Below are 27936 nucleotides of genomic sequence, written 5' to 3'. Positions count from 1 at the left end.
CCTCCACAAAGCAATAATCAGCCTCAACCTCATGCTGATTTGCAGGTTTCTCTTCCGGCACAAAATGATCCCATTACTCATGATGCAGTCATTGAAGAAAGAGCTGTTAATAGACAGCAAAGGCAAGTTCCCAGATGACTTCTGGATACATTGAGGGACAGCAAACAAGATCAGCCTTTTGCTGCCCGGACAAGATCAGGGAATAGACAGCATGGTCACTTTCTTGAGTTTGCACTCCTTGCTACAGCTTGCAATCAAGAGCCTTTGTGCCATAAAGATGCTTTTGACAGCAAAGAGTGGATGGATGCAATGAAAGCTGAGTTACAATCTATTGCCAAAAATGACACTTGGGAATTAGTAGATCTCCCACCTGGCAAGCATGCCATTGGAACGCGGTGGGTCTACAAATTAAATAGGAAATCTGATGGCAGCATAGATCGATACAAAGCCCGTCTTGTTGCAAAAGGGTATGCCCAACAACAAGGCATTGACTTTGAGGAGACATTTGCTCCCACATCCAGGATTACTACCATTCGATGTGTCATTGCCATTGCAGCCCATCATCATTGGCAAGTGCACCAACTTGACATCAAGACTGCTTTTCTTCATGGGGATCTGCAGGAAGAAGTCTATGTTACAAAACCTCCTGGCTTTGAGGTTGTTAATTCTGAAAATAAGGTATGCCGGCTTAGAAAAGCCCTTTATGGTTTGAAGCAGGCACCCAGGGCATGGTATGCCAAAATTCATGCACACTTACTATCCCTTGGTTTTCAGAATAGTCCCACACAACCCACTCTTTATTTCCGTGGGAGTGGATCTGATTTTTTAGTGCTGATTTTATATGTGGATGATATGCTTATCACGGGCCCAGATACTCAGCAAATTGCAGCTTTCAAGGCTGATTTGCAGCAGATTTTTGATATGTCAGACATGGGACAGCTCCATTATTATTTGGGCATTCAGTTTGCTCATGTTGAGGGGGGTATCATGATGTCTCAGTCCAAGTATATTGGACAGCTCCTTGATCGTTTTCAGTTTGAGGATTGCAAGCCAATCTCTACTCCAGTGGACCCTGGCTTCAAATTCTCAGCCCATGATGGGAGCGCACCATGTGATATCACTCTTTATCAGCAGGCTGTTGGATGCCTTATTTATTTATGTCACACCAGACCTGACTTGCAGTATGCAGTATCTCAGCTCCGCAAATTCATGCACATGCCCAGTTCACAGCATTGGCAGGCAGTGAAGAGAGACTTCAGATATCTCAGAGGCACTCAGGATTTAGCCCTCTTCTATGGTGATCAGGGTTCACTTACCATGCATGCTTACACGGATAGTGACTGGGCAGGATGTTTCGACACCAGAGTGTCACATACTGGCAATTGTTTTTTGCTTGGCAATTCATGTATTTCTTGGCTCAGCAAGAAGCAACCGACAGTTGCCACGTCTAGTTGTGAGGCTGAGTACAGGGCAGCCTTCACCGCTACAGTAGAGTGTGTTTGGCTTCGACAGTTACTTACAGATCTTGGTATTTGCTAGACATCCTCCACTATTGTCTACACTGACAGCCAGAGTGCTTTGGCCATTGCGCGTAACCTAGTGTTTCATGCGCGTACCAAGCATATTGAGGTTCACTATCATTATGTTCGAGAGCGGTTGTCAGCAGGAGACATAGAGTTGTCCTATCTTCCCACAGAGGACAACATCGTAGATATGTTTACAAAGGCACTTCATCGTCCCAAGTTCGAAGTCTTCCGACAGGCTTTACACTTGGTTCCCTTTGTTACATGATCTGACATTCCTTGTACATTCATAGGTGGCTATATCCTTTTGGATGAACATGTGCCACCATGACCAGAAACTACCAGGTATTCTGAGACGTTTCCAGAGTACTTCAGCCCATCCCATGGAGGAGGGTTTGTAGGCCATCTTTGTGAGAAGACGGTGAGTGAGAGAGAGCAAGAAAGAGTGAGAGCTGGAAGCTTGGAAGTTGAAAGCTTAGTTGCAATAGAAGAGTGTGAGAGTACAACACAATGAAAGAAAGATAAGGTTTTGTCCTAGTGACAAAACCTTAGTAGTCACTAACCATAGTTAGTGAACTAACTGCGGTTAGGGGGAAAAACCTCTTAAAGAGGGAAAAGTGCCCCTAACTAGCTTATTATATTACATTGGTCACTGCTGAATTATATCTATAATTCTAACACCCCCCTGCAGTGCCAATGTCATGTACAAGGCTGATCAATCACCAAACGAATATAAGTTCAGGGCACTGCGAAATGCCTCAAACTTTTCACGTGGTAGTGCTTTGGTGAAAATATCTGCAACGTTGTCATGTGTGGACACAAAGATCATACTGATCTCTCCTGCATGCAACTTCTCTCTGACGTAGTGATAGTGAACCTCGATGTGTTTCGTGCGAGCATGAAACACTGGATTCTTTGCCACTGCAATGGCACTCTGACTATCAGTGAGAATTGGAGAGGGATCCTCCAAAGACAGATGAAGATCAGCGAGTAGACGTCGCAGCCAGACACATTCAACTGTTGCTGTGAAAGCTGCCCTGTACTCAGCTTCACATGATAAGGTAGCCACTGTAGATTGTTTCTTGCTCAGCCATGAAATGCAAGATTTACCCAAAAAGAAACAATTGCCACTAGTGGACTGCCTAGTGTCATAATCATCAGCCCAATCTGAATCATTGTAGGCATGCATCTGCAAGTCACCCCCCCTAGGAAATAGTAAGCCAAAAGACTTTGTGCCCTGCAAATAACGGAAGATGCGCTTAACTGCCTGCCAATGCATAGTTTTTGGGCTGTGCATGTACCTGCTCACCTGAGATACTGCAAACTGAATATCAGGTCTAGTGTTGCAGAGATATATGAGGCATCCAACAGCCTGACTGTAAAGTGTGGCATCAACTGATTCTCCTGCATCATGCATTGTGAGTTTCAGCCCCGGCTCCATAGGAGTGGCTATGGGCTTACACTCTTGCATGTTAAATCTGTCCAAGAGTTTCTGAACATACTTGGACTGAGACATAACAGTGCCACGTCTCTCATGAGAGAACTGGATCCCCCAATAAAAGTGAAGCAGCCCCAAATCTGACATGTCAAAGTTGGTCTGCAAATCAGCTTTGAAATCTGCAATTTTTTCTTCATTGGACCCTGTGAGCAGTAAGTCATCGACATAAAGAAGGATGACTAATATTTCCCCCCCATCCATCTTGATGTAGAGGGTGCTCTCAGTAGGACTATTGTGCAGCCCCTTGCTGGTCAAAAAGGCATGTATCTTGGCATACCATGCACGAGGGGCCTGTTTCAGCCCATATAAAGCTTTGTTGAGCTTGCATACTTGAAGTGCATTTGCTGTAATTTCAAAGCCCGGAGGTGGTTTGACATACACCTCTTCCAGCAAGTCCCCATTTAAGAAGGCTGTTTTTATGTCCAACTGATGAACATTCCACTCAAAATGTGCAGCCATTGCAATTACTGATCGGATGGTGGTCATCCGGGATGTAGGAGCGAATGTCTCCTCATAATCTATGCCCTTTTTCTGAGCATAGCCTTTAGCAACCAGCCTGGCCTTATATCTGTCAATGGAGCCATCTGGCTTCCGTTTGACCTTGAAAACCCATCGTGTGCCAATGGCATGTTTACCCTATGGCAAGTCCACAGCATCCCAAGTCTGATTTTTTGCAATGGACTGCAACTCATCGTGCATGGCATTCATCCAATGCACATTATCCTTTGCCTCTTCAAATGTGGCAAGCTCCTCCTCATCAAGGAGAGTACCTGCATATGCTGATTCCACTGAATTAGCACCTTCCATGTGCCTTGCTGCACTGCGAGTCCTGCCAGATAACGGAGCATCAAGTTTACTCTTCCTGAGAGTCTGTAACAGGCAGTTTGGGACTGTTTTTGCTGCATGTATGTCTGCAATTTCTTGCTGCACCACCTGCTCCACTGCCTGTGGAGGGGGCAAGACATCCTATGGCGGAACTGAAGCATCTGGAGGTTGCTGTAAATTCTGATTTGGATCAAAAAAATCAGCAGGGGAACCCAAAGCAATGGGTAGCAACCCCTCAAAGACATCCTCTGAAGACGAAGGCATTTGAAATTCAGCCTGAGTGTGAGCTGAATTTTCAGAAAATATCACATCTCTACTTACTATGATTTTGCGTGTAGCAGGATTGTAGAGACGGTACCCCTTGCTTTCTGCACTGTATCCAACAAATATGCATTTGATGGCTTTATCTGACAATTTGTGCCTAAATTCAACTGGCACATGTGCATAAGCAAGGCATCCAAAGACTCGGAAGTGATCCACTGAAGGCTTCCTGTCATTCTAGACCTCATAAGGAGTTTTTGTTTTTAAAGCCTTAGTGGGAGCCCGATTCAAAATGTAATTGGCACACCAAACCCTCTAGCCAGAATTTATGAGGCATGTGTTTGCTTTTCAGCATACATCTGTCCATTTCCATGAGGGTTCTACTTTTCCTCATAGCTTTGCCATTTTGCTGAGGGGTCAGCCTGACTGTGAGCTGATGCACAATACCCTTGCCTTTGAGAAAAGCATCAAATTCTGCAGATAGGTATTCCCCACCTCCATCCGTGCGCAATGTCTGTATCTTGAGTCCGGTTTCATTTTCAACCATGGCTGAAAAGTGTTTAAAGACCGTGTGAACACTTCAGATTTCTTTTTCAGCCCATAAACCCAAGTAAAATTGGAGTAGTCATCAATAAATGTAACGAAGTAGAAATGACCACCCAACGATGGAGTCCTCATGGGACCACAGACATCACTGTGTATAAGCTGCAATTTGCGGACAGCTTTAACTGAACCATCCTTCTTGAAGGGGAATCTATGCATCTTACCTAAAATGCACCCTTCACAGGTATGTGGAGGAGGTATCTCAAGAGGTGGCAATGCATCAACCATTGAAAACTTCTGAAGTGTCATCAAGCTGTTGTAATGCATGTGGCCATATCTGGCATGCCATAATTCTGCATTTTGCATGGCAGCTGTAGGGTAGAAACTGCAAGAGTATGGGCTGCTCTTTTCTCAAAAATATCAAGCTGAAAAAGCCCACGCAGCAGAGTACCAGATAACCTTAAGGCATAGTCAGCTTCCCTGTCTCGGACAGCACATTTGTCATCCTCAAAGATGACTTGAAATCCATCTCTGTTAAGAGAGGACACTGAAAGGAGATTTTTGGTTATGCCAGGCACATATAAGACATCTGAAAGTCTGAAAATTGAGCCATCAATGGCAGTGAGCTCAACCTCTCCTGTGCCACGTACTGAATATGATGAGTTGTTGGCACAAGTGACTTTCTTACCAACGGGAGGTGGATGCAAGGAAGTAAAAAGACACTTCCTAGAAGTAATGTGCTTGGATGCACCGCTGTCAAAATACCATGTGTTCAGTGTTTCATTAACACTGAAAGCAAATGCATCTGTAGAAGAGTCATAGCTGCAAGTCAAAAATGCATATGTATCATCACTGCAAGAGGCTGTACTATCCCGAGCATCTGGAACAGCCAACCTAGAATCTGAAATGCAAGATAAAAAGGCATAATCCTGTCCAACAAAGTTGGCTGCAGCATCCCCACTGTCAGATGCATGAGGAGCTGAATCTGAAACAGCCATACCTGAGCTGTTTTTCTTTTCTTTTGCAAGCCTTTTCCTGCATTCTGCTATGTGATGACCTGGCTTTTTGCAGTAGTGACAAAAACCCTTCTTCTTGGGCTTACTTGCATCATTTTTAGCCTTTTGTGAAGGCTGTCCTGACCCACTGGAAGGCTGATTTACTGATGTCTTTGCCTGTCCCTTTGTTTTTTATTTAAATTTTGAGAGCATGGCTTGTTCACCTGCACGTGAAGCCAAATTTTTCCTGGTCTGCTCTTCCTGAAGCAGAAGTCCTATCAACTCATGAAAAGTGAGAGGATCTGCACCCCCCTCAACGATAAGTTCAGCGAAGTGTGAAAGCTGAGATAAGACTCAGGAAGAGAATTCAGAGTGGTTGTAATCATCTCTGAATCATGAATAATTTCATCTATGTTTAACAATTGCTCTCTGAGATCCTGTAGCTTTGTGAGGTGGACTGACATTGAGTCACCCTCTTCCATATGTGTATTACTCAACTCTCTTTTCAAGAAAGATACCCTTGCATCATTCCGAGCTGCATACATGCTTTCCAAAATATCCCACGCTGCCCTGGAGGTCTTACACGACCGGATATGCGGAATGATAGATCTTTTCACTGAAAGAGAGATGCATGACAAAGCTAAGGCATCCCGTGAATCCCATCTCTTCTGCTCTGGAGTAGTGACTGTAGCTACACCAACAACTTGTCCTGCAGCTGCACCCTGTGCACGACCTCTTCCACCTCCTTGCTGAGGAGGGGTAGCAGGTGCAATATCTGCTGGTCGGGTCTCATCCCCATTGACATAATCCCATAAATTTCGAGAAATCAGAATATTACGTACCATGAAACTCCAGAGGGAGTAGTTGGTACCATCCAACTTGTCTTCTTGTGAAAGACCACCAAACTGGAACTCATTCTGATTTTGATGGGCCATATCTGAGAAAAAGATTGAAGCAGATACAAAGCTGAATTCCCTTACTGGGAATGAAATGCACAACTCCCAAAAAACACAGCCAAGCACGGGCTGTAAATGCAACTTAGATTTCTGTACTTGCACTGTCAGAAATCTGTCCAAGCATCAAAAACTCTCCAAAATCTGCCAAAAGTGCTTCAAACACTCCAAGAAAGGCAGTAGAACCTCAGAATATTGGGTCGACTCCATGTTTGTGAACGAAATCTAGCATCATGGCCATGGTGGGAACACCTATAGTACTCACTAGATCAATGCCGCCATGGTAATTCCGGCCATAGCTATGGTCTTTCTCCTAAGAGCAACAAGTACAAAACGATGCAAAAGCATACCTTGAGAATCAAACCGATCGACGGAAGTTCTTCCAAACTTGAGGTGTCAAACTCGCTTTTGCCGCCGTAACTAGACTTTCACTTCTGATCTTGGCATCCTTAATCTGCAGCGAAGAGTTTTCTCAACGACAAACTCTTGCAACGGTGCTTCTTCTGAATGAGATCATCCAAATCTGATGTTTCAAGAGTGGCTGCCACGGTCCGTTTCACACAAAGAGAAAATGGAACAAGTGACATTTCTTAGGCACTTGGAATCATCGACATCCATCTTGATATCGGAGAATGATAAAAAGAAACCACAAAAGTAGACAATTAAGGATTAGGAGAGGGAATTTGATCGAAGCCTAATAAAAGAAAAGAGAAAGAATTCCAAAAGGAGAAGAAGAGATTGCGCGACACAGATAGCCCAAGCAAGGCAAGGAGTGCCCTTGATGAAGGCAATGATGCAGAGGCCAATCGCAAACTGCATCAGAATTTGTGTCGGCCAATAGTGCTGACTTGGTGCCTGCATATCAAGACTTGGAAGCCGAATTAACTGAGGAGATGAATAGGTCATGATGCACGATAATATTATTTGTCTTTACGACTTCCCTTTGTATCTCTTGCATGGTTCACGATCTTGCTGGAAAATTGATCATTCAAACTCGCTCAGAGCTTGTGCAATGGGTAGAGCAAAGCGGGCCTTTGCACCCTCGGCTGGTTGGAAACACCGACTAATTTGGACCTTCAAGTACAACTTGCAGGTGGTGGAAATGATCTCGGTGCCTTCAGAGATGATACTCTAAGAAAGGATGACAAGCTACAATAGAAGGATAGAGAGAAAGAGGCTTTTCAGCATAGAAACCATAAATTCGTGCTCCTCATGAAGATTGTGGGCACCCGCAACCGCTGAAATTATGTCAAGTTTACAATTGCAAATATTTATGAAGACACTAAGTGGTCAAGCTTCCTGTCTGTTTATTCTTCTAGCCAATTGCTTCTTCATTTAGTGGGGATTCTCTTAGTTGCAAAACAATTCTTTACTGCTTCACTTGCAAACGCATTACCTGCCTTGATACCACGTTAGATCTAATCGCATTTTGATCTCTACCTTTGGAATCCAGGCGACCACAAAGAGTTTGACATTCTCAGCTTTGAATAATGACTAGCATTACTTGCCACATAGGGCCAAGAAGTTTGAGCGTGGCGACTGTGTTGTCTGAAGCCATCTGTCACCTTGGATGCATATCAACTCTCTGGGTTGGAATGCATGTACAGCCTTTGCCAACCTAAGAAGAAAACATTCAAGCTCTGTTCCAATGCAAGATCGACTCCGAGCCCTCAATTGGCAAGTACACGTTGTTCGAATTGGCTCGATCCATGCTATAAGTTTACATGATAGCCAGCTTCCTCTTCTCGCCCAATGTTTTTTGTAAGCGGGCAGATCCTATTCCCTAATCGGGTTGGTCGTGCATATGTTGAAGGCATCTAAAAAGCCCACTTTGCCCATGAAGTAATTGGTTTTTTGAGCCTCCACAGAGTAACCAACCAAAGCTATCTCTTTCTCTCGTAATGCAGCCCTTGTTGGGGACCAAACCTATGAGAGAAAGAGTGGGCTCGAGTGGAGAGGCTTCAGGTTCTCTTGCTTTCATGATGATTCGCAACAGTTTGCTTTCAGCCTCGCATCAGATAGTCTTGGCTGATTTCGGAGCATCCCCACTACAGCTTGATGCAGCATTTCAGGTTATTTCGTACCTCTACAACATCAGTGAGTATGGCTCTTGCACCATAGGGTGATGCAAGGTACCATGGTTGGCCTTTTCTTCATCCGTGGCTTTGTGACCAGAGGTGTCGGTATGTGTAGGTCTCCACATAAATAGATTAGCCCCCTTTCAATACAGCATTGAGGCCCCTTCTGTCCCGCTCACATATCACGAGATGAAAATGGTTATCCGAGAGGATCTCTTACAATAATACAAATTTTGGACCTAGTTGGCACCTAGTGAGCTTCTTGTGAAGCTCACCTTCTATAGAAACCATTGCTCGTGGATTTAAATAGAGGGCTTCATTGACCCATCAGGATACACATGGAACCATCTCCCAAACTCATTGAGGATATAAATTGGGCATTTCTACATTTCATCACACCAACTTTGCATTGAGAGCAGACAGGCTGAGGGCATACCCAGAGAGGGTTGCATCTACACTTTATGTGATCAGCAGGAGACCGAGCCAAAGGAGCACTTTGCTTTCAAATGCAATATATACTATGAGATCCAAGGTCGCTATCACTGTCTATTCACAGATGGTTTTGGACCACTATCTGGCTTCTTGTCCTACCTAGATCGGAGATGCCTAGCAACTTTCATCCATGAGGTCATTCGAGACAGGGAGCATTTGCTCAAGACACATAGGCAAGACTAGGGTGTACAACGAGGCTCCACTCAGAGCATGGTCACTGCGTTTTTCCAAATAGACAGTACTGACTAGCAGGGCTCGCGGAGACAGCAAACTCGAGAACCAAACCGAGAGTCACCGTAGACTTGCCAACCGGTTGAGACACGGATCAGAGGAGGGGACCTTCCCTCCATGCCCACTAGATCGGAGGCACGACCAACGAGAATGATGCAAGGCCATAGCCAAGAGACCACAACGGACCACACAGACCAACAGCCGCCAGCGCTCTATCATGGGCCTTATGCCACCACAGCCTCATACATCGTCGATCCCCTCTTAGGCTTGACCCCTCAGCTAGCTCCCACATGATCATCAGAGTGTTGCCAAGTCCCATCTCCTCCATGAACTCAAAGATTTCTCATTGTGTATTGGTATATTTATGATTATGGCTATTTTGTACTAGTCATGGATGTTGATGCCCGCTTAGAGGCTCCACCCTTTCAGCTCATTCTATCAGGTTCTTTCACTCTCATAGACGCTTTAGTCTGTCTTTCAAAGACTTTTAATAGTCTCTCTCTCTCTCTCTCTCTCTCCAATACTTCTCAATTTATGAAATTGACGCCAAAGACTTTTAATAGACTCTCTCTCTCTCTCTCTCTCTCTCTCTCTCTCTCTCTCCAATACTTCTCAATTTATGAAATTGGATTGTATTCTCAGGTTTGTAGATATATGTATCTACTTCATTTATTTATCAATTGTATTGTATCCCAGGCGCGTTAGATGATGTAAGGCGATCAGAACCTCTTAACACAAGGTGTCCACGATTCATGTTTCAGTTAAGGATAAGCCATAGACAGAATGAATTCTCTCTCGAAACTGATCCATCATTGGGTATAGTTTTCAGATCCCTATGGGAGTAGTTGAAATGTTTCCTCCGTAAGGGGAAAAAGAAGGTAGGAAGGGCTTACCGCTGCTCTGCTGCTTGCTGCGCAAGCTTGTTGGTGATATGGTACGTAAAAGCACGGTTACGATTGCTCTTATTCCCCAAATCCTTAGAAGTCATTACTTGCTGCGCCGAAAGAAGCATTTCATAATCGTCCAGACCGTCGCTTTGGCTGTCCGCTCTCAATCCAAAGAGTTCAACAATTGCTGACCCTGCGTTGACAATCTCGATTTCGTTGAAGGCGACAGGAGGCTGGGCTTCAAGAATAATCCAAGCTTGATCAGAGGGCTCCCGGGTCTGCCAAATTCGAAAAAGCTCTTGCTTGAGGATGTTTGCAGCGGCATGGACATCTGCCTCAGAGGAACAAGAATGCACCCTCCAAGGAAAATGGAGGCTATCAGGCACAGTGTTCGGATCCATGCTTTGATTGCAATTGTGCAAGGATATTTTGTTGAATTGCAGTTCTATGAAGCGCTCTGTAATCCTGAGATTTGGGAGCCTTCCGTTTAAAGGTGAAATTCATCACTGGGCCTGCCCTTTCGAACTTATGTAAGGAATTCTCTTGATTTAAATTGATCTATGTGAGTATGGGATTGTCCATCCTCTTAGTGTGTCCGTTGCACCACATCTGGTCAATCCCCCACTTGTAGATTGTTGTTGGCCCTTTATTCATCAGGTACATGCTGTGGTGTACCATGAAGTCTTGCAGCCGCCCCATTTGTGTCGACGATTGGGTCATGTCAATGTTGAAATCACCGAGTTCATATGTTGTTGTAGATGGCAAAATGAGTTGTATCAAGTCGTGTATCATTTGGAGTAGATATTCCACTTTTGTTTTGGGTGATTTGTATGTTTTAAGTATTCGGATTGTTTCTTTTTCAGTGTTCTCGAACACCGTGAGTTGGATCTGGCACTTCTCATCCCCGATGTGAGTCTCTTGGATGAGTTGTAGCCCCTATCTGTAGAAAGTTGCAACGCCCACGCTGTCATTTCTGCTGACACTTAGAAGAGGTGGCAATGATGCCGTATCTGTAGTTGTTGTTCTTGTCTCTTGCAAGCATAGGACAGCTGTCCTATTCAAAATCCCTGAGGCTAAAATGTCATGTGCATGATGAAGGAGAGATCGTGTGTTGAGTGTTAGAAGTAGTGAACTCTTACTCTGTGCGTTAGAGATGTCATCCATTTCGAATGGCCACCAACGGGTGTCCCTTAGTCTTAAAATATCTTGTTTGACCATAGGGTCGACTTTGATGTGCTTGTGCTCAAGCCTTGACAGAAGATAAAGTTTCGAGGGATCTCGAATGCGAGACTGTGTGGTGTAAACTAGTCCATGTGTGTGTATGCCTTTTGGGTTGAAGGCGACTGAATGCATTGTTAGGCCTTATGCTCGATGCACTCTGCTACAGGCTGCACGGGGAATTGTTTCCATGAAATTGTGTTGATGTGGTTCTTTCCAACCTGGAACTCACGGATGACTTGTAGGATGGGTGTCCAGTTACTTGGAGTGTCATCCTTGTAAAGATGTTGGTTCTCCGAACTAGAGCGTTGGTCATTGAAGAGCATCCAAATGACGTTGGGCTTGACCTCGGTGTTGTTGTCCATGAACACCCCATCTGCACCATCAACAATCCCATCAGCGACATTTAGGTTCTCCGAACAAATCTCTATGATCATCCCCCTTTTCAGGCATAGTTCACCATGAAGCCCACCTATCTATCGTGGGTTGGACGGCACTCTAACGGATTTGCTGCATGTCTTGTGTTGTATGTCTTTCGCGAGAAGCACATGTGGTTCTGTTTGAAGGACGTTGAAAATGTAGTCGTTATGAAGGTCCTTGGCAGCGTTTGTGTAGAAAAGGTGAGGAATTAAATGCTTTTCCGGTGGGTTTATTAGGTGTGTACTGTTTAGGAGCTCGATGTCGGCATCTATTTGGCATCCTATTCTGATTTTGTTGAGCAGTGTGAGCAATTGCTCGTCCTTTTGCCACATGATCTCTCACAGCTCATAGTAAAGAAGCATGCTTTTCCAAAAGGACCCCAGCATGGATGACGGTGTGGCTATGTCATGGAAGATCCATGAATCCTTGGTTGGGCTTGCTTGGTATAGGTCTCCACATAGCAAAACATCGACTCTACCAAAAGGTTTGGTCATGATTGTGTTCGATTTCTCTCATGCCATCAATTGCACTTCTTTGAATGCTTCAAAAAGCTCTTGCAGTTTTTCCCTTGAAAGCAATGTGTAGGTCGATGACAGTAGTGGAAGGAGGAGTGCTCCATGTATCGTCATGCCACCAATTACATGAGCAGCTCTTCCAGTATAAGCGAGCAACATTGCCCTGAGCAAGTCAATATCAGATGTTCCTTTGTGTGAGTAGAAACGGAGCAGTGCCTGCACCAGCAGCATCAGCTTGAATGTTTTCCCAGTACCCGACCTCTCTAGAGAGTAGTAGGTGGAATTGTCGCCTAGGATTGCTAACTTTCTTGAGCATGATGTCATTGATGATTGATTACTGCTCGTCGTTAAGCCTTCCTAGAACCGCATAGTACTGTTTATTCGGCATTGTAGCCTGAGAGATGCCTTTCTCTCGTACATATTCATTCCCAATCCTAGGTCAAATTTTTCTCCGCTTGTGGAGCGTTCGCAGTGCTACTGCTTGTTATAGAGATTGATGGCTTTGGCCTAGTGTCCAACTCCCCATACGTTGAGCTTTTGTCAAATTTCGAATGGTTGTTGTCAATCACATTTGCATTCATGTGATACATGTCGTGCCATGTTGGAAAATCTAATAACATGTGCTCGATGCGTAGGAATGGAAGGTATAGCAGGCATAGCTCTCTGTAGTGATTCTCTGGATCTTTTGTCTTGCTATAATTGTTGAACTGAATTATTTTCCCCTTTTTCCTTGGTTGCTTTTGTGTCATCGGTATTGTGTGCTTGCTTGCATAAGTAGCTAGGTAAATGTCTATGTATTTCAGGGTGCGCTTTGTATACTTTTTGATAACGTCGTCAAAGAAAATGGATGTGCTACCAAGGTCGATTGCTTGTAGCTGGGCGCACCTCTTAAGTAGTAGCGTTCTCTCATCGGTTGGGCTCATGTTAATGTAGTAGAACTCTCTGCTTCCACTTGTTAGGGGGAGGGACAAGTAAAGATACGCCGCTTGCTGGGAGCTTATGTGTTGCATGTTTAGTATTGTGTTTCCCACATTTCTTAGGCGTTTGTTTGTGGGTGTCTCGGATGACATGCTTGTAGCGATTGCGCTTTTCACTGCCTCAATGGTCTCCTTGTCTATTTTTGTCATGTATGATGTGCAATAGGATGTACCGATGATTGAAACTATGATTGAAAGACATGCAAAAGACGAGGTAAAGCTTGCAGCTTTGGCTTCCCTAGGGCACCGATGATTCAAACTAAGATTTTGTGCCTCTTCCAGAGGACAATGAAAGCAAACATGAAGAAGATCAGCAGCAGCCTAATGCTGGAAGAAGTGTTGTTGGAACTCAACTTCGAGATGTTCCTGCAGAAACTTGGGTTCTCTTACAATGACCACATCTCGGCGCTGAGGAGCAAAGTCTGCCAGCCAACAATACTTCTCAAGCGACAATCAAAGGATATGTACATGAACAATTTCAACCCCAAAATATCCAACCTCTGGTATGCAAGCCAAACCTGCAAGCTTTACCTCGTCTTTTGCATGCCTTTTTATGCTTGTGTGTTTGTATTTCTTTCTCTGGGAGATCAAATAATGAGAGATCTGTTGTGATGTATTTGTCAATGTATGTTGCGACCTCCTCGTTTTTTGCAAGGCCGTAAACAGGGGCACCGTCGCACCATAGAAGACCATGATCATGTTGACTGCCTCTCTTCTGAAACTCTATTACGAAAAAGAAGTCAACAACTACACCTACAATGGATGGGTCTTTCTTAAGAAAATTCTTGAGTGCCTTGAATTTGTGGCCATAGTATCTAGCTGTAGTGATGGGGTCATTTCTTATCATGCTGCGCAGAGGCTGCGCATCCCATTCTTATTCAGCTCTCAGAGTTGAAGCTATTGCAATTCAGCAAGGCATTGCAGGAGTGGAGTCCATAATCATTCAGTGACCGACAGAGTGACAAAGAATGTGGGTGGGCCAAGTTGCCGCAACATCCCAAATAATTTTTTTTTCAAGCGGTGCTTGTAATTGGCGGATGTGCGAAGGCATGTGAAGTCATGGAATGTAGTAATTTTTCTATGTTTGTGTCAAGGAGTGCATCTTTCGCTTGTATAGTTTTGCCTCAAAGTTGACCCTTTCGCATTCAAATCCATGTGGACGATAATATTTGGTGTACGAGGACTTTCATTGTCTTGAAAAATATATTTTCAATGTAGGTTGTGAAGCGTATATCCTGGTTCATCAACTCCCATTTCACGATTCTTTGGTAGCTTGTACGCTCTGGGAGTTTGTAAGAACGAGCGTGGCCATAAAACAATCTAGGGAACACCATCTCCTCGCAGTGTTTTTTGTCTTTGAAAATGCTAAGTGGAGAGAAGCCTTCCAATGGGGTGACGACTATTGGTTTGTCCTAAAAGTCGACTACTTGTTGTGCCATATATTTCACGACACTTCCATGTAGCCCCTATTGGTCCTCATACGATAGCTCTCAAATCTGTACAAAGGGTAGTCTTATAGCCACGAGCCTTTCTTCAACCCTATTAAAAGTTGACACATGTTGTGTTGCAAGTTGCAGTGTCATGTTGCCCAAATAAAAAGTAGGTGTCTTGTTCTTAGGACAGTCTTTCAGGCAAAGGCCACAAATGCATGGTTGTGTGCTAGAAAGTTATCCCTGCACACTGTCCAACAATTGCAATAGACCTGCGAATTGGGCAGGAAGCTTCTTCAAATTTGAAGCGATCTTGAGTGTACTGCAACTTGCACAAGGATAGCTAGGCGTGTCTTCGATGATTTTCTTGTATGCTTGTTGTGGGTTCCTGCTACCTCCTACGTTTCCTCATCATTCAACCCCGCCTTACTTCTATGGAGTGCTGGCTTGCCGCCTGTAACTTAGGGTGGAGGTAGAACTATGTCTCGGGTGTGTACATTGTATGTGCCATTCTAGGCATTGAAGTATCGTTCGATGTGCATTTGATCTTATATATGTTGCTACAGATGTTGGGTATAGTATATCTATGATTATTTTGCTGCTTATTGAAGACCAAAGCCACCTTGCTTACAGGCAGTTCGAGCAAGCTTCGCACAAGTGTTCGCAAGCATAGCTCCTCTTCTTTGGACTAGTGAGTGTAGACCCCTTTTCCCTATATGATGAACAGTGGGATGACAAATGCGCGGGGCACACCCAATCATTCATTGGTATTTTGTGTTGTGTGAAATAGTACCCATTTGCTGATGCCAAAATACTGGACAACATAAACTTGTTGTGTAGTACTAGAGTGAAAGATGTTTTAAGCGCTTCACACAAGCATAGCAAGCAATCATGCACAAGACATCTTGATGTGGAGGAGCATTGTAGTAAGTACTTAACTTCGTCCCTTGTTGGCATATCTTCTTGCTCGTGTTGAATCGTTGCACTAAGCTTGCACCAAGGCGATGTAACTTCACAATGTGTTGTGAAGATGTGTTTGTGTAAGATATTCAGCAACTCTTCGTATGAATGCAACCCGCTGAGGGCTACAACACACTTCAGTATGTTTAGAGTTTTTTCCTGGCATTTCATGGGAGTTCCATCGAGATTGACAATCTCAGAGTTTAGCCCAACGTTCTCGTGTATTAATACATTGTTGATGTTTTCCATGTGTGAAACTGAAAAAGTAGGTTTGCTGTGCATGCACATTGTGGGAGAAAGTCGAGAACGAAAAGCAAAATATTAGTAGAGGAGCAAATAAGATAAGAACGTGCTAGTAAATTGGAACTCAAGGTATGAAAATGCGATGCAAGTCATTTTATTTCCTTCCCAATGTATTTACAAGCTTGCATCTGCTCAACAAGAAGTATGTACAAAGGCTGAGCACATATTGACATATAATGACGACAAGGTGATTGGAAATGGCATCTATGTGTCCCACACAAACGCGGTGACAAAACTGGAGCCGTTGATAGTGAATTGTCCCGAGGGATGACGCTCCATGAACAGATTTAATGTTGCAACCATGCTACGATTGTGGTACTCCATGAATGATCGATGCAACCCAGAAACATCTTTAGCAGTGGAGCCGTGAAGCTTTACGTCAACCTTGGATCCATCGTGCACTACAATCCGGGCCTTCAACGAGGCAAGTGTGAAAATATTTTGTGTGCTTGCACAAGAGTAGCAAAATGGTTTAGAAAAGTCACAGCTTACATGAGAGCTAGAGCACTTAGCACATTGGAATTCGATAAGAGGTCCATTCAGCTCAGTGAATTGCAGAACACCATTGACCTATCCACAAGTTTGGGAGACAGCTAGACATTATAGCTACGCATATACACAAACACCAAAGCATGCAAAGATCCTCACACAGCCCACTTTCACCTGTTGGTTGTAGCCAAGATTAGACACTTGATGTGCGAAAGCTTCCTATAAAGTTGTCCGTGGCCTTCCTTTCGATACGTCTACGAGAGTGGTAAAGTACAAAATGGCCAATGAATGATGACTGCGCATGTAGGAAACGTTATGCGCAATGTACATAACAATAGACTCCTTGTTGAATTCTTGGATGATGTGGGTCAGTGCTGTTGCACAATCTTCTGTGTTCGGGCCATCAACGATAACATGGACTCAGGCCCCTCCAAATCAACCTTCACCATACTACAAAACCAATCGTCTTCATGACAATGTGAAGGGAACCTTCCTATTTGCATTTGCTGAGATACCCATGGCATGTAAGAGCTGATTGTAGTGTCCGAAACAAATGATGGAGTGCCATCAAAAGGATCCCCTTTGATGACAGTGGTGGTTGCATCCACGCATAGGGAGACCAAGGATGTCCCACCTTCACCAGGTGACTTGGTTGTAATAGCTGGGCCCTCTATTTAGTAGAAACCATCTACATTTAAAATATCCCTGAGCTGGGACACATATATGTGCAGTACTTGCAGGGTGACTGTTTGCCAACAATCACGATCGATTAGATCCACTCACATGTACATCGCATACGGGGCATCATGTGCCTTGAATGTACCATACTTCGAAAGCACTCTTCCCTCAAACACGAATCAGTAATCTATATACTCAGAAAGGGTGCTGACCTTGACCACGGGCAAAGAGTTTGAGCTGGAAGGCTTTGCGAAGTTGGTAGCAAGTGCCTTGCATGGAGGATGGAGAGTGGGGATAGCATGTTCAAATACTAGAACAAAGGTTTCCTCTTTCTTGACAACTATAATGCCTGCACCTATGACCAAGAGAAAAGGGCTTTAGGGAGTTGCTATGTTGGTACTGTGTACGTGTGCTCATGAAGAAAATATGATCCCTGGGGAACATTTATATTTACAGCTAGGATGTCGATATTTGTACGCACATCTAACTTATAGGATATATTATTTTCTAGTCATGTTATTTATTTAAATGGGTTGAGTACTCGTTGGAGTTGGAATTGGGAGTCACTTTGTTTGTTGAATGTAATTAAGGAGTTTTGAGGTTGAATTAACAAAGGAAAATGCTTGTGAGGGATGTAAAAGAAGTGGAATGATTTGATCATACGAAATTAATTAATAGTTCTACAAACATGAAGAGGGATCTAGAATTTAGATGTAGAAGGAGATGAAAAGGCAGAGTAGAGGAATAATAGGGAATAAACGATCTAAAATAAAAATCTAAAAAAAAGGAGGAAACTAGACGGATGCGAATGAGGGTGGGGTTGGTGTTGGGATATCTCAAGGTGTATGCCTCAGGCACATGTGAGTGCTAGAAACACAAGCACAGTTAGGTGGTGGAGAGCCACATAGGATGATTGAGAGAATCTAGGAGCAGATTGAGGAGATTGCACCTCTTCTTCCCAGAGGATCTACTGTGATATACCAACTCTCTTTTGCCTCAGAAACCCCTCTTTCCTTTGCTTTGAGGAGTGAGCTACAAGCCCTCCAAATTCAGTCTTTTAGTTTTGACAGTTTTGGACAAGTTTTGAAGATGATGCTACATAAAATGCTACTCTAGCATTTCTGAGTTTTTGAAGTTTTCAATAGCATCAATACAAGTGTGGCTTCAGTTTTGCTTTGATTTGTTAGACCTGGTTTTGATTGGAAAGTACTCATTTTAAGACACCTCTGTGAAGCATGTAAGAAGAAGCATCATTGATTGAATATTGGTCACTAGTATTTGCTACATCAAGTGCTTATATTTTGGAAGTCTTTCAGTTATTGTTTTTGCCTTGTAAGAGAGAAAGACACTGCCCAATATCTGGGTTAGACCCTCTCATGGCTACCCTATTGAATCTAGAGAAGTTCAATGGAAAGGGCTTCCACACATGGCAGATGAAGGTGAAATTTGCATTGATGAGGGAGAACTTATGGGGACTTGTCAAGAGAAGAAAAAGCATATGGTATCATTGCTCTTGCTCTAGGAGATGATTATATTCACCATATCTCTGACTTGGAGTCTCCTTCGGAAGCTTGGCAGAAGCTTGACATGATTTTTGGTGCTAGCTCTCACATCTCTAAACTATCACTTAAAATCTCTTTCTTTGAATTGAAGATGACTAGTGGTACTACTTTAGCAGCTCATGTCAACTATATGCGGAGTCTTATGACTCAATTAGCTTCTATCAACTCTCCTATTTCTCCAGATGATGCTATGGCAGTGTTACTTAAGAGCATGCCTGAAGATTATGATCACATTGTTAGCACTTTGAAAAATCTTCCTAATCCTAATCTTGAAGGTATTATCTTTGCTCTCCAAGAAGAAGAAAGGCATATGGAGCTCAGGAAAGGCAATGACACTGTTTATGCTGTAAAAGTCCAGAAGGGCAAGTATACCCCTTGCAATCACTGTGGAAAGACAAATCACCTTTCAAAGGACTGCTTCAAAATTAATCCATGCAAGCATTGTGGCAAGAACAACCATAATGAGAAGTTTTGCAGAGCCAAAGCAAAGACAAAAAATGCAAATCTACTTACAGTTAATGAGCCTCCACAAGATGAGGCATCCTTTGAAGATTATGCATTTTAAATCATCTCTATGTATGCTCCGGATCTCTCTTTTTATGTCAAGGTACTCAGCCTGGATAGTCCTCCAAAATGAATGAAATAAACTATTGTGTTTTTGTGTGTTTTGTAAACACCTCTGGTCACCTTATGATGTAGGCCATGTGTATGTTTTGCTCCATGGTACCTCCTGCAGACATTGTGTGCATGTACATGCAGGGGAGATAACCATTGGAAGGTCTTTTTGTATCTCTTTTGTTTACCTTACACCCAAGGGAACCCTTGCTAGCATGAGAACCTAGCCATAGATTTATCCTTGACCACCATGAGATGGCATGAGAAACTATGAGACTAGATGTATCCTTGACATAGCCTGAGGCATTTCCTTGAGGGGGGGTTTGTTGGGATATCTCAAGGTGTATGCCTCAGGCACACCTTATGTTTCTATGTGTGAGTGCTAGAGGCACAGTTAGGTGCCCACAAGCACAGTTAGGTGGTGGAGAGCCACATAGGATGATTGAGAGAATCTAGGAGCAGATTGAGGAGATGATTGTGGAGCTCTGAGGTCATCAGTGATGTCAGTGAGCATGTATGAGGTGCCTACTTAAGGACCTCACTCTTCTTCATTCTACAATGGAAGTAATGCAAGTATTCTGAGTTTGTGTCCACTCTACTCTTTTCCTTCAGTTTTCCAACAGTTGGGGGACAGCGGGTGGGCAAAAATAAGTAAATCGTTGTGCTCATAAACAATTTAGATATGTTGAGTAGCTGCAAGAGGGAGAGAACAGATTAGCTTTGGGCAAGAAACAACAGAGATGAATGCTCGGAGGCTGGATGATTGCAGGGTAGCAGAGCTGACAGGAAACTATATTTTTAAGGGGAGTACTCCATGTAACACATAGGATAAACCAATGAGCGTGGCCAAGCTGAGGAAGATGAATAGTAGCGATATATCTACAGATGAGAAGCCTGCAGGTAGCGATTGTGTGGGTGGCATAAGGAAGGCGCTTGCACGACAGAGCAGCATTGCGCTTGTCTACTAATAAGGAAGATGAGGGAAGCTTCAACTTATCGAGCTGCTTGGGCTCTATTTTGGAGAGCTAAAATCGTGATTCTACGATCAGTTTTCATAAAACATACACATAATCTTGCACAAAAAAGGTGGGCCTATGTTTCTACCATGCGATTGTGTTCAGAGATGCCCTGCATGGAATTCAAATTTACTTGGTTGTCAAAAAATTTTGTGCGAGATTGTTTATGATGACAAACCTCCCTTGTTTATTTACCCATTCAACATATGCAAAGTGAAAATACAAAGCGTTGTGTCCATGATCCAGCGAATGGAGGGAGCATGCCCTTATTATAGTGCAGCAAATACATAAGATTATGAAAGGTTCAAATGTGAAGCTTCACGTCTCCACTCTTCCAACCCCGTTCGACTGCCTAAACAATGCCACTACATCCGAAAATCTTTGAGGATGATTCCTTCTTCAATTGCCTAATGTATATATGCATCGCACACTTCATGGTCCCTTTTATATGGTCAGCCTTAAGGAGCTTCTGAACTGCAATAGAACAATTTGCAAATATAATTTTGATGTACTAGTAGGACAACATTCATTCGAAAGCTTGACCTTACCCTCGGTATATGCCTAATTTGCCCTCAAAGCCTCTCCTAAGGGAGGACTTCTTCTTCTTCTTCATGCCAACCAACTTTGTATAACTGAACCACCTTTCTCTGAAGTCCAAAAGAGACATTCTCCAAAAATGCCAAAATGATGGAGGAGGTGTGTTGCTCTGCATTACTGTCTGAGGTACTTTCCTCCTCCGCACCACTAGGCAGGTCACTCGGGACCTCATCCTCCACCTCTTCTAATATGCGATCATGCTCTTTAGTGATTATGTACTCGCAATCCACGAATGCCTCCACACAATCCATTATGTCCTTTACACAATCATATTTGAGGCTCCACCAGTCGTGGCGGTCTCTCCACAACCTATAGAGATCCCATAGGTTGTGTCATGCATTCCTCAGTCACCCTTGCTCCACTACCCTTCGGCTTGGACCCCAACCAGAAGCATGCACCCCCACGTTGTACTTCACCCAGTCACTCTCTTGCACAATCTTCTCTTTTACACGAGCTAGCAAAGAAGCTATGTCTATAATCCCTACGACATGGGGAACTGGGTTGGGGTTTATGGAGGACACCCGTGGGTGAGGGTGTAGTTGTTCCACTTATAATCTGTTTAAAAAAAAAAAGAACCAAATATGGCTAAGGAGAATGTGAAAAAAGAACCGCATACGACTAAGAAGAGGGAAAAAGAAGAGAAGCATAAGCATAAGCATAAGAGAAGCATAAGAGAAAAGAGAAGCATAAGCATAAGAGAAGGAAAAACATATGCATAAGAGAAAAAGAGAGAAAGCATATGCTTATGCTTATGCTTCTCTTCTTTTTCCCTCTTTCAATCTCTTTTTCCCTCTTCCTTATCTTCTTTTCATAAGCATATGCCTATGCCTATGCGTATGCTTATGCATGAGCATATGCTCATATGCTCATATGCTCATGCATAAGCATAAGCATATCTCTCCTTCTCCTTCTCCTTTCTTTCTCTTCTTTTCCCCTCTCCTTCAATCTCTTTTTCTCCTATTTTCATAAGCATATGTATTTGCCTATGCTTATGCTTATGCATGAGCATATGAGCATATGCTCATGCATAAGCATAAGCATAGGCAAATACATATGCTTATGAAAATAGGAGAAAAAGAGATTGAAGGAGAGGGGAAAAGAAGAGAAAGAAAGGAGAAGGAGAAGGAGAAGGAGAGATATGCTTATGCTTATGCATGAGCATATGAGCATATGAGCATATGCTCATGCATAAGCATACGCATAGGCATAGGCATATGCTTATGAAAAGAAGATAAGGAAGAGGGAAAAAGAGATTGAAAGAGGGGAAAAGAGCATAAGCATAAGAGAAGGAAAAGCATATGCATAAGAGAAAAAGAGAGAAAGCATATGCTTATGCTTATGCATGAGCATATGAGCATATGCTCATGCATAAGCATAAGCATAGGCATAGGCATATGCTTATGAAAACAGCATAAGCATAAGAGAAGGAAGAGGGGAAAAAGAAGAGGGAAAAAGAAGAGAAGGAAGAGGGAAAAAGAGATCGAAAGAGGGGAGAAAGAAGAAAGGAAAAGAGCATAAGCATAAGAGAAGGAAGAGGGAAAAAGAGATTGAAAGAGGGGAAAAAGAGATTGAAAAGAGGGGAAAAAGAAGAGAGGAAAAGAAGAGAAGGAAGAGGGAAAAAAGAGATTGAAAGAGGGGAAAAAGAAGAGGGGAAAAGAGCATAAGAGAAAAAGAAAGAAAGCATATGCTTATGCTTATGCATGAGTATATGTGCATAAGAGAAAAATAGAGAAAGCATATGCTTGTGCTTATGCATGAGCATATGAGCATATGCTCATGCATAAGCATAAGCATAGGCAAATACATATGCTTATGAAAAGAGGAGAAAAAGAGATTGAAGGAGAGGGGAAAAGAAGAGAAAGAAAGGAGAAGGAGAAGGAGAAGGAGAAGTAGACATATGCTTATGCTTATGCATGAGCTTATGAACATATTCTCATGCATAAGCATAAGCATAGGCATAAGCATATGCTTATGAAAAGAAGATAAGGAAGACAGGAAAAGAGATTGAAAGAGGGGAAAAGAGCATAAGCATAAGACAAGGAAAAGCATATGCATAAGAGAAAAAGAGAGAAAACATATGCTTATTCTTATGCATTAGCATATGAGGGAAAGAGGGGGGAAAGAGGGAGGAAAAGAGGAAAAGAGGGGAAGAAGAGGGAATAAGACAAGAGAGGGAAAGAGAGGGTTTCTACACCAATCACTACAGTTAGCGCTTAAGGCATTAGCTACAGGCCAATGCAAATAACAGAAATAACAAAAGGAAAAAAGAGAAAGCACTTTCTTACTTGGAAAAGTCCCGCTCGGTGTTTCGTGGATTGGCCTTACAAAAAAGAGGAAACATACCATTTTTTCAGATAACTAGTTAGAGGAAGGAGGAGTTTGGAGAAGTAATTTTTCAAAGGGATTGGATTGAGGAAACAAGCAGAGGAGGAATAGAAATACCAAAAAGAGAAGAGATGAGTCTTTTTTCTTTCACCAAATCTCATTTTTTGTCCTTAACCTCTGAAAATCAAGCATAAAAATTAGCACATAGGCTTAGCAATACAAGGAAAAACATGCTTCAACACTCACAAAACAAAATCTCACAAAAAATGAACCTACATTGCTTAAAAAGACACACCTTCTTGAAAAACTTCCTTTCACACAAGCAGAGAAGGAGAAGGGAGGAGAGGAAGCACAAGTGTTGGGAGAGGGGTGAGCAGTGTGGGGAATAGAGAGGAGAAAAGCGAGGTCGTTGAATATAAGGTGGGAGGAGAGATTTTTGCTTTTCCTACAATAGAGATGTGAAAGATGGCATCGCGCGAGGTTTCGAGTTTTAGCCCCCAAGCATCGCTATATAGCGACACTGGTTAGTTGCTATATATAGTGACATTTATATCATAAAAGCATCGCTATATAGCAATGAAATAGAAAAAAGCATCGCTATATAGCGATGGTTTAGGACACTTATTATTAGAAGAGAGGAAAGGAGCTCATGGGTGGCTATTTTTTGGATCTTAATAGATTTCCTTACAACTCATGTTGTGATTGTGCAGGTGTGTAGATGGAAGGGAGGAGTGGAAGCTCGTCAAATGATGCGCCAATGCCTGGGAGCACAAAGTGGCTTATGGAGAGGTTGTATTGTCATTGCACTCATTGCAAACGAGAAGTACGACATCAACGTCGTATTGTCATGCACCACTTGCGGATGCATGGAGAGGAGCCCAAACTAGTACCCACCATTGGTCTTGCACGTGGTGATGGATCATCGATAAGTCAATGCTATTCGAGTTCGTGATTAATATTGCATACCTTTATGACATGAAACCTTGAGACAAGATCTTATATTTACATGAAATCTTGAGATAGGATGAGGAGGGTAGTGAGGGTGCGCATATACCTTCACACTTTGAGCAAGACTATAGTCTCCTGTATGTGCCAGATGATGACGAGGGTATGGTGGACATGATGGATTCTATTTTTAGGGGCACTGCATCACATGTACATGTGATGTCCGAGCCTGAGGTCAATATGTGAGAGTTCCAATCGACACAATCGTACGAGGGTGCTAGGATGTCTAAACTACAGGCTTGTCTCTCAATCTTGAATCTACAAGAAAAGTATGGGTGGTCAGATACAAGTGTCTCGGCCTTAATGAGGTTGCTCTAGAAGATGTTTCCTACACCAAATACCATGCCTGCGTCAAGAGATGAAGCGAAGAAGATGCTAACAATGGTGGGTATGGATTATGATACCATCCATGCTTGCCGTAATGACTGTATTCTCTTTCATCTCATGAGCATGGAGATTTGTCTTGTTGCTTGAAGCGTGGGGAACAACGATATAGAGATGACTTACCAGTAAAGGTCTTGAGACACTTTTTCATCATTACAAGAATACATCACATGTTTTGATGCAAATCTATAGTGGAGTTGATGACTTGGCATGCATCTCATCGGTCCACTGATGACATATTGAGGATTCCTGCAGATTGTGCAGCTTGGAAGCACATAGACAATTAGTGGCCGAACTTTGCGAGGGAGCTACGCAACTTACATCTTAGGCTCACCATGGATGGCGTTTTGGGTTACGCTCGACATCTTGGTCAACATGGCCCATAGTCTTGGTGAATTACAATATCCCACCATGGCTAACAATAAAAAAGGGACACCTCACGCTTGCACTACTTGTGCCAAGGAAGTACAAGGCCAAAAATATGGACGTGTGCATGGCACCTTTGATAGCGGAGTTATAGATCTTATGGAGATGAGTGCGACTCTTTGATATTTCTAGAGCTCCTAGACATACCAATGATATTTTGAACAGGGGTATCTTGATGTGGACCATGCATGACTACCCAGGATATGGAGAGTGCACAGGTACGTGGTTGTGTCTTTACATGTATAATATAGGATTATGTTTTTATGACTCTTTCGCACGCATGCCTTATACTAACACATTCATGCACGCGTGCAGGACTTGTTATAAGTGGGTACTATGCTTGTCCTGTTTGTGGACCGGGTTTGAAACCGCTTGCACAATACTCCAAACATATGAGAAAAAATGTTTATGAAGGTCATGCTTGATACCTTCTGCTGGACCATCTCGCACGTGGAGGTCAACTTAATCCACCACCACCATATTTGAAGGCAAGTGACTAGATTTAGGCTTGGAGGGCAAATGGAGAGGAACCTCCTCGTGGTATGAAGAGGCTATCCATCTTTCATGAGCTTCCTATTGGGGTCAGTTACAAATCAATCATCTCTTGGATCCCATGCATATCTTTAAGAATGTGGGGGCTACTATTTAGGCACACTTGGTTGGTTCCAAACACTTGAGAGGAGTGCGAGAAGACTTGCGTGCTATGAATAGGATGTCTCGTTTGTGGCCCCAAGTGCATGCTTTGGGAAAAGTTGTCCTCCCGAAAGCAACATGGATCCTCTCTAAGAGAGAGGAGGCAACAATCAAGGCGGACATTGCCTCTTTTCGAACACCCACAGGGTACATGCTTTGCTTGAAAGGAGAATTTTCAAAGGACAATAAGCTTAGTGGGCTCAAGTCCCATGATTGGCACAAGGTCTTATAGGTATTCTAAGCTGTAGGATTAGTGTACCGATAATCGTGATGCGTTGGTGTAATTATGATTATGTTATATTGTTGACATAACTTCTTTATTGCTTTGATAGTTCTCCCAACTATAATAAAAGGGTGCTTACAAGAAGATGTTAGAAATGCTATATTCAAGATTAGTGGTATTGTGAGGTATGCTTACTATCAAATCGCATTGATTGCATTTTTTTCAATTTAAGCTGAATAATCTATAGACTGATTATGAATATATCTTACATGGGCATGTGAAATAGGTGGATATCTCAAAAAGAGATCTCCATATCGAGCATGGAGAAGGCTAGGATGGACTCCATCAAAGCCATATGTTTGCTTGAGAAGCACTTTCCCTCGAGCATTATGACAACTCAAGTGCATTTGCTTGTGCACATAGTTGATGAGGTGGCCATTGCAGGTACCATTCATAGTCGGTGGATGTTTTTCTCGAGCAGTTTATAAAAACTTTGAAGGGATTTGTAAGGCAAAGAGCAAGACCAGAAGCAAGCATGGCAGAGGGATGGATTGTGCAAGAGTCATTAGTATATATCACGGAGTTTCTTGCATCCACGGATCCCGATATGCTGCAAGCTTGGCATAACAAAGATGATGATCGCATCATTGGCAGGGTTCCCCAAGGAAAAGGGATTAAAAGAAAGATGAGCGAAGAGAAAATGGAGAAACTTACATGCATCATACATCCAGATGATAACTCTAGCTCGCGCTCGTTTATTATCTCTCCATCGTGTTTGGCTTTACGTAGAGCCAATTGTAGCTAATCAAGTGACATGTGAATGGGGAGAAGGGCGAGATCCCATAAATATGGTTGTGATTGCCTATAAATTACTCTGAATCTCTTCCTTGCAACTATTCTTTCTTCTTTGGTCGCTTCATATCTCTCAATCCACTTCTGCATCTCCTTGCTATTGAGGATACAAAACTTATTGAATTTCTTCATTTTCTCTTCGTTCATCTTTCTTTTAATCCCTTTTCCTTGGGGAACCCTGCCAATGATGCGATCATCATCCTTGTTATGCCAAGCTTGCAGCATATCGGGATCCATGGATGCAAGAAACTCCCTGATATATACTAATGACTCTTGCACAAACCATCTCTCTGCCATGCTTGCTTCTGGTCTTGCTCTTTGCCTTCCAAATCCCTTCAAAGTTTTTATAAACTGCTCGAGAAAAACATCCACCGACTATGAACGGTAGCTGCAATGGCCACCTCATCAGCTATGTGCATAAGCAAGTGCACTTGAGTTGTCATAATGCTCGAGGGAAAGTGCGTCTTTCTTTTAATCCCTTTTCCTTGGGGAACCGTGCCAATGATGCGATCATCATCCTTGTTATGCCAAGCTTGCAGCATATCGGGATCCATGGATGCAAGAAACTCCGTGATATATACTAATGACTCTTGCACAAGCCATCCCTCTGCCATGCTTGCTTCTGGTCTTGCTCTTTGCCTTACAAATCCCTTCAAAGTTTTTATAAACTGCTCGAGAAAAACATCCACCGACTATGAACGGTACCTGCAATGGCCACCTCATCAACTATGTGCACAAGCAAATGCACTTGAGTTGTCATAATGCTCGAGGGAAAGTGCTTCTCAAGCAAACATATGGCTTTGATGGAGTCCATCCTAGCCTTCTCCATGCTCGATATGGAGATCTCTTTTTGAGATATCCACCTATTTCACATGCCCATGTAAGATATATTCATAATCAGTCTACAGATTATTTAGCTTAAATTGAAAAAAATGCAATCAATGCGATTTGATAGTAAGCAT

The 27936-nt window shown here is 43.0% G+C and overlaps 1 protein-coding gene across 4 annotated transcripts in view; it reads right to left on the bottom strand.

Moving 5' to 3' along the window:
- ATXRCC1 (BRCT domain-containing DNA repair protein) overlaps positions 1-10777 on the bottom strand; it is a 44460-nt gene extending 33683 nt beyond the window's left edge. For all 4 annotated transcript variants that reach the window (XR_015541543.1, XR_015541544.1, XM_087379344.1 and 1 more), the window contains exon 1: positions 10293-10777. Coding sequence is in view for 2 of the 4 variants with exons in the window: in XM_087379344.1 (XP_087235470.1) it covers positions 10293-10687 (395 nt within the window). In the remaining 2 variants the exon portion in view is untranslated. The remainder of the gene's footprint in view (positions 1-10292) is intronic.
- Between the last annotated feature and the right edge of the window lie 17159 nt (positions 10778-27936).

The sequence above is a fragment of the Dipteris shenzhenensis genome, chromosome 9, assembly GCF_047967505.1.
Source record: "Dipteris shenzhenensis isolate YYH24624 ecotype China chromosome 9, Dip_SZ_1.0, whole genome shotgun sequence".
Taxonomy (NCBI): Eukaryota; Viridiplantae; Streptophyta; class Polypodiopsida; order Gleicheniales; family Dipteridaceae; genus Dipteris; species Dipteris shenzhenensis.
The sequence above is the reverse complement of the archived record's forward strand: the minus strand, read 5'-3'. Positions and strand labels throughout refer to the sequence as shown.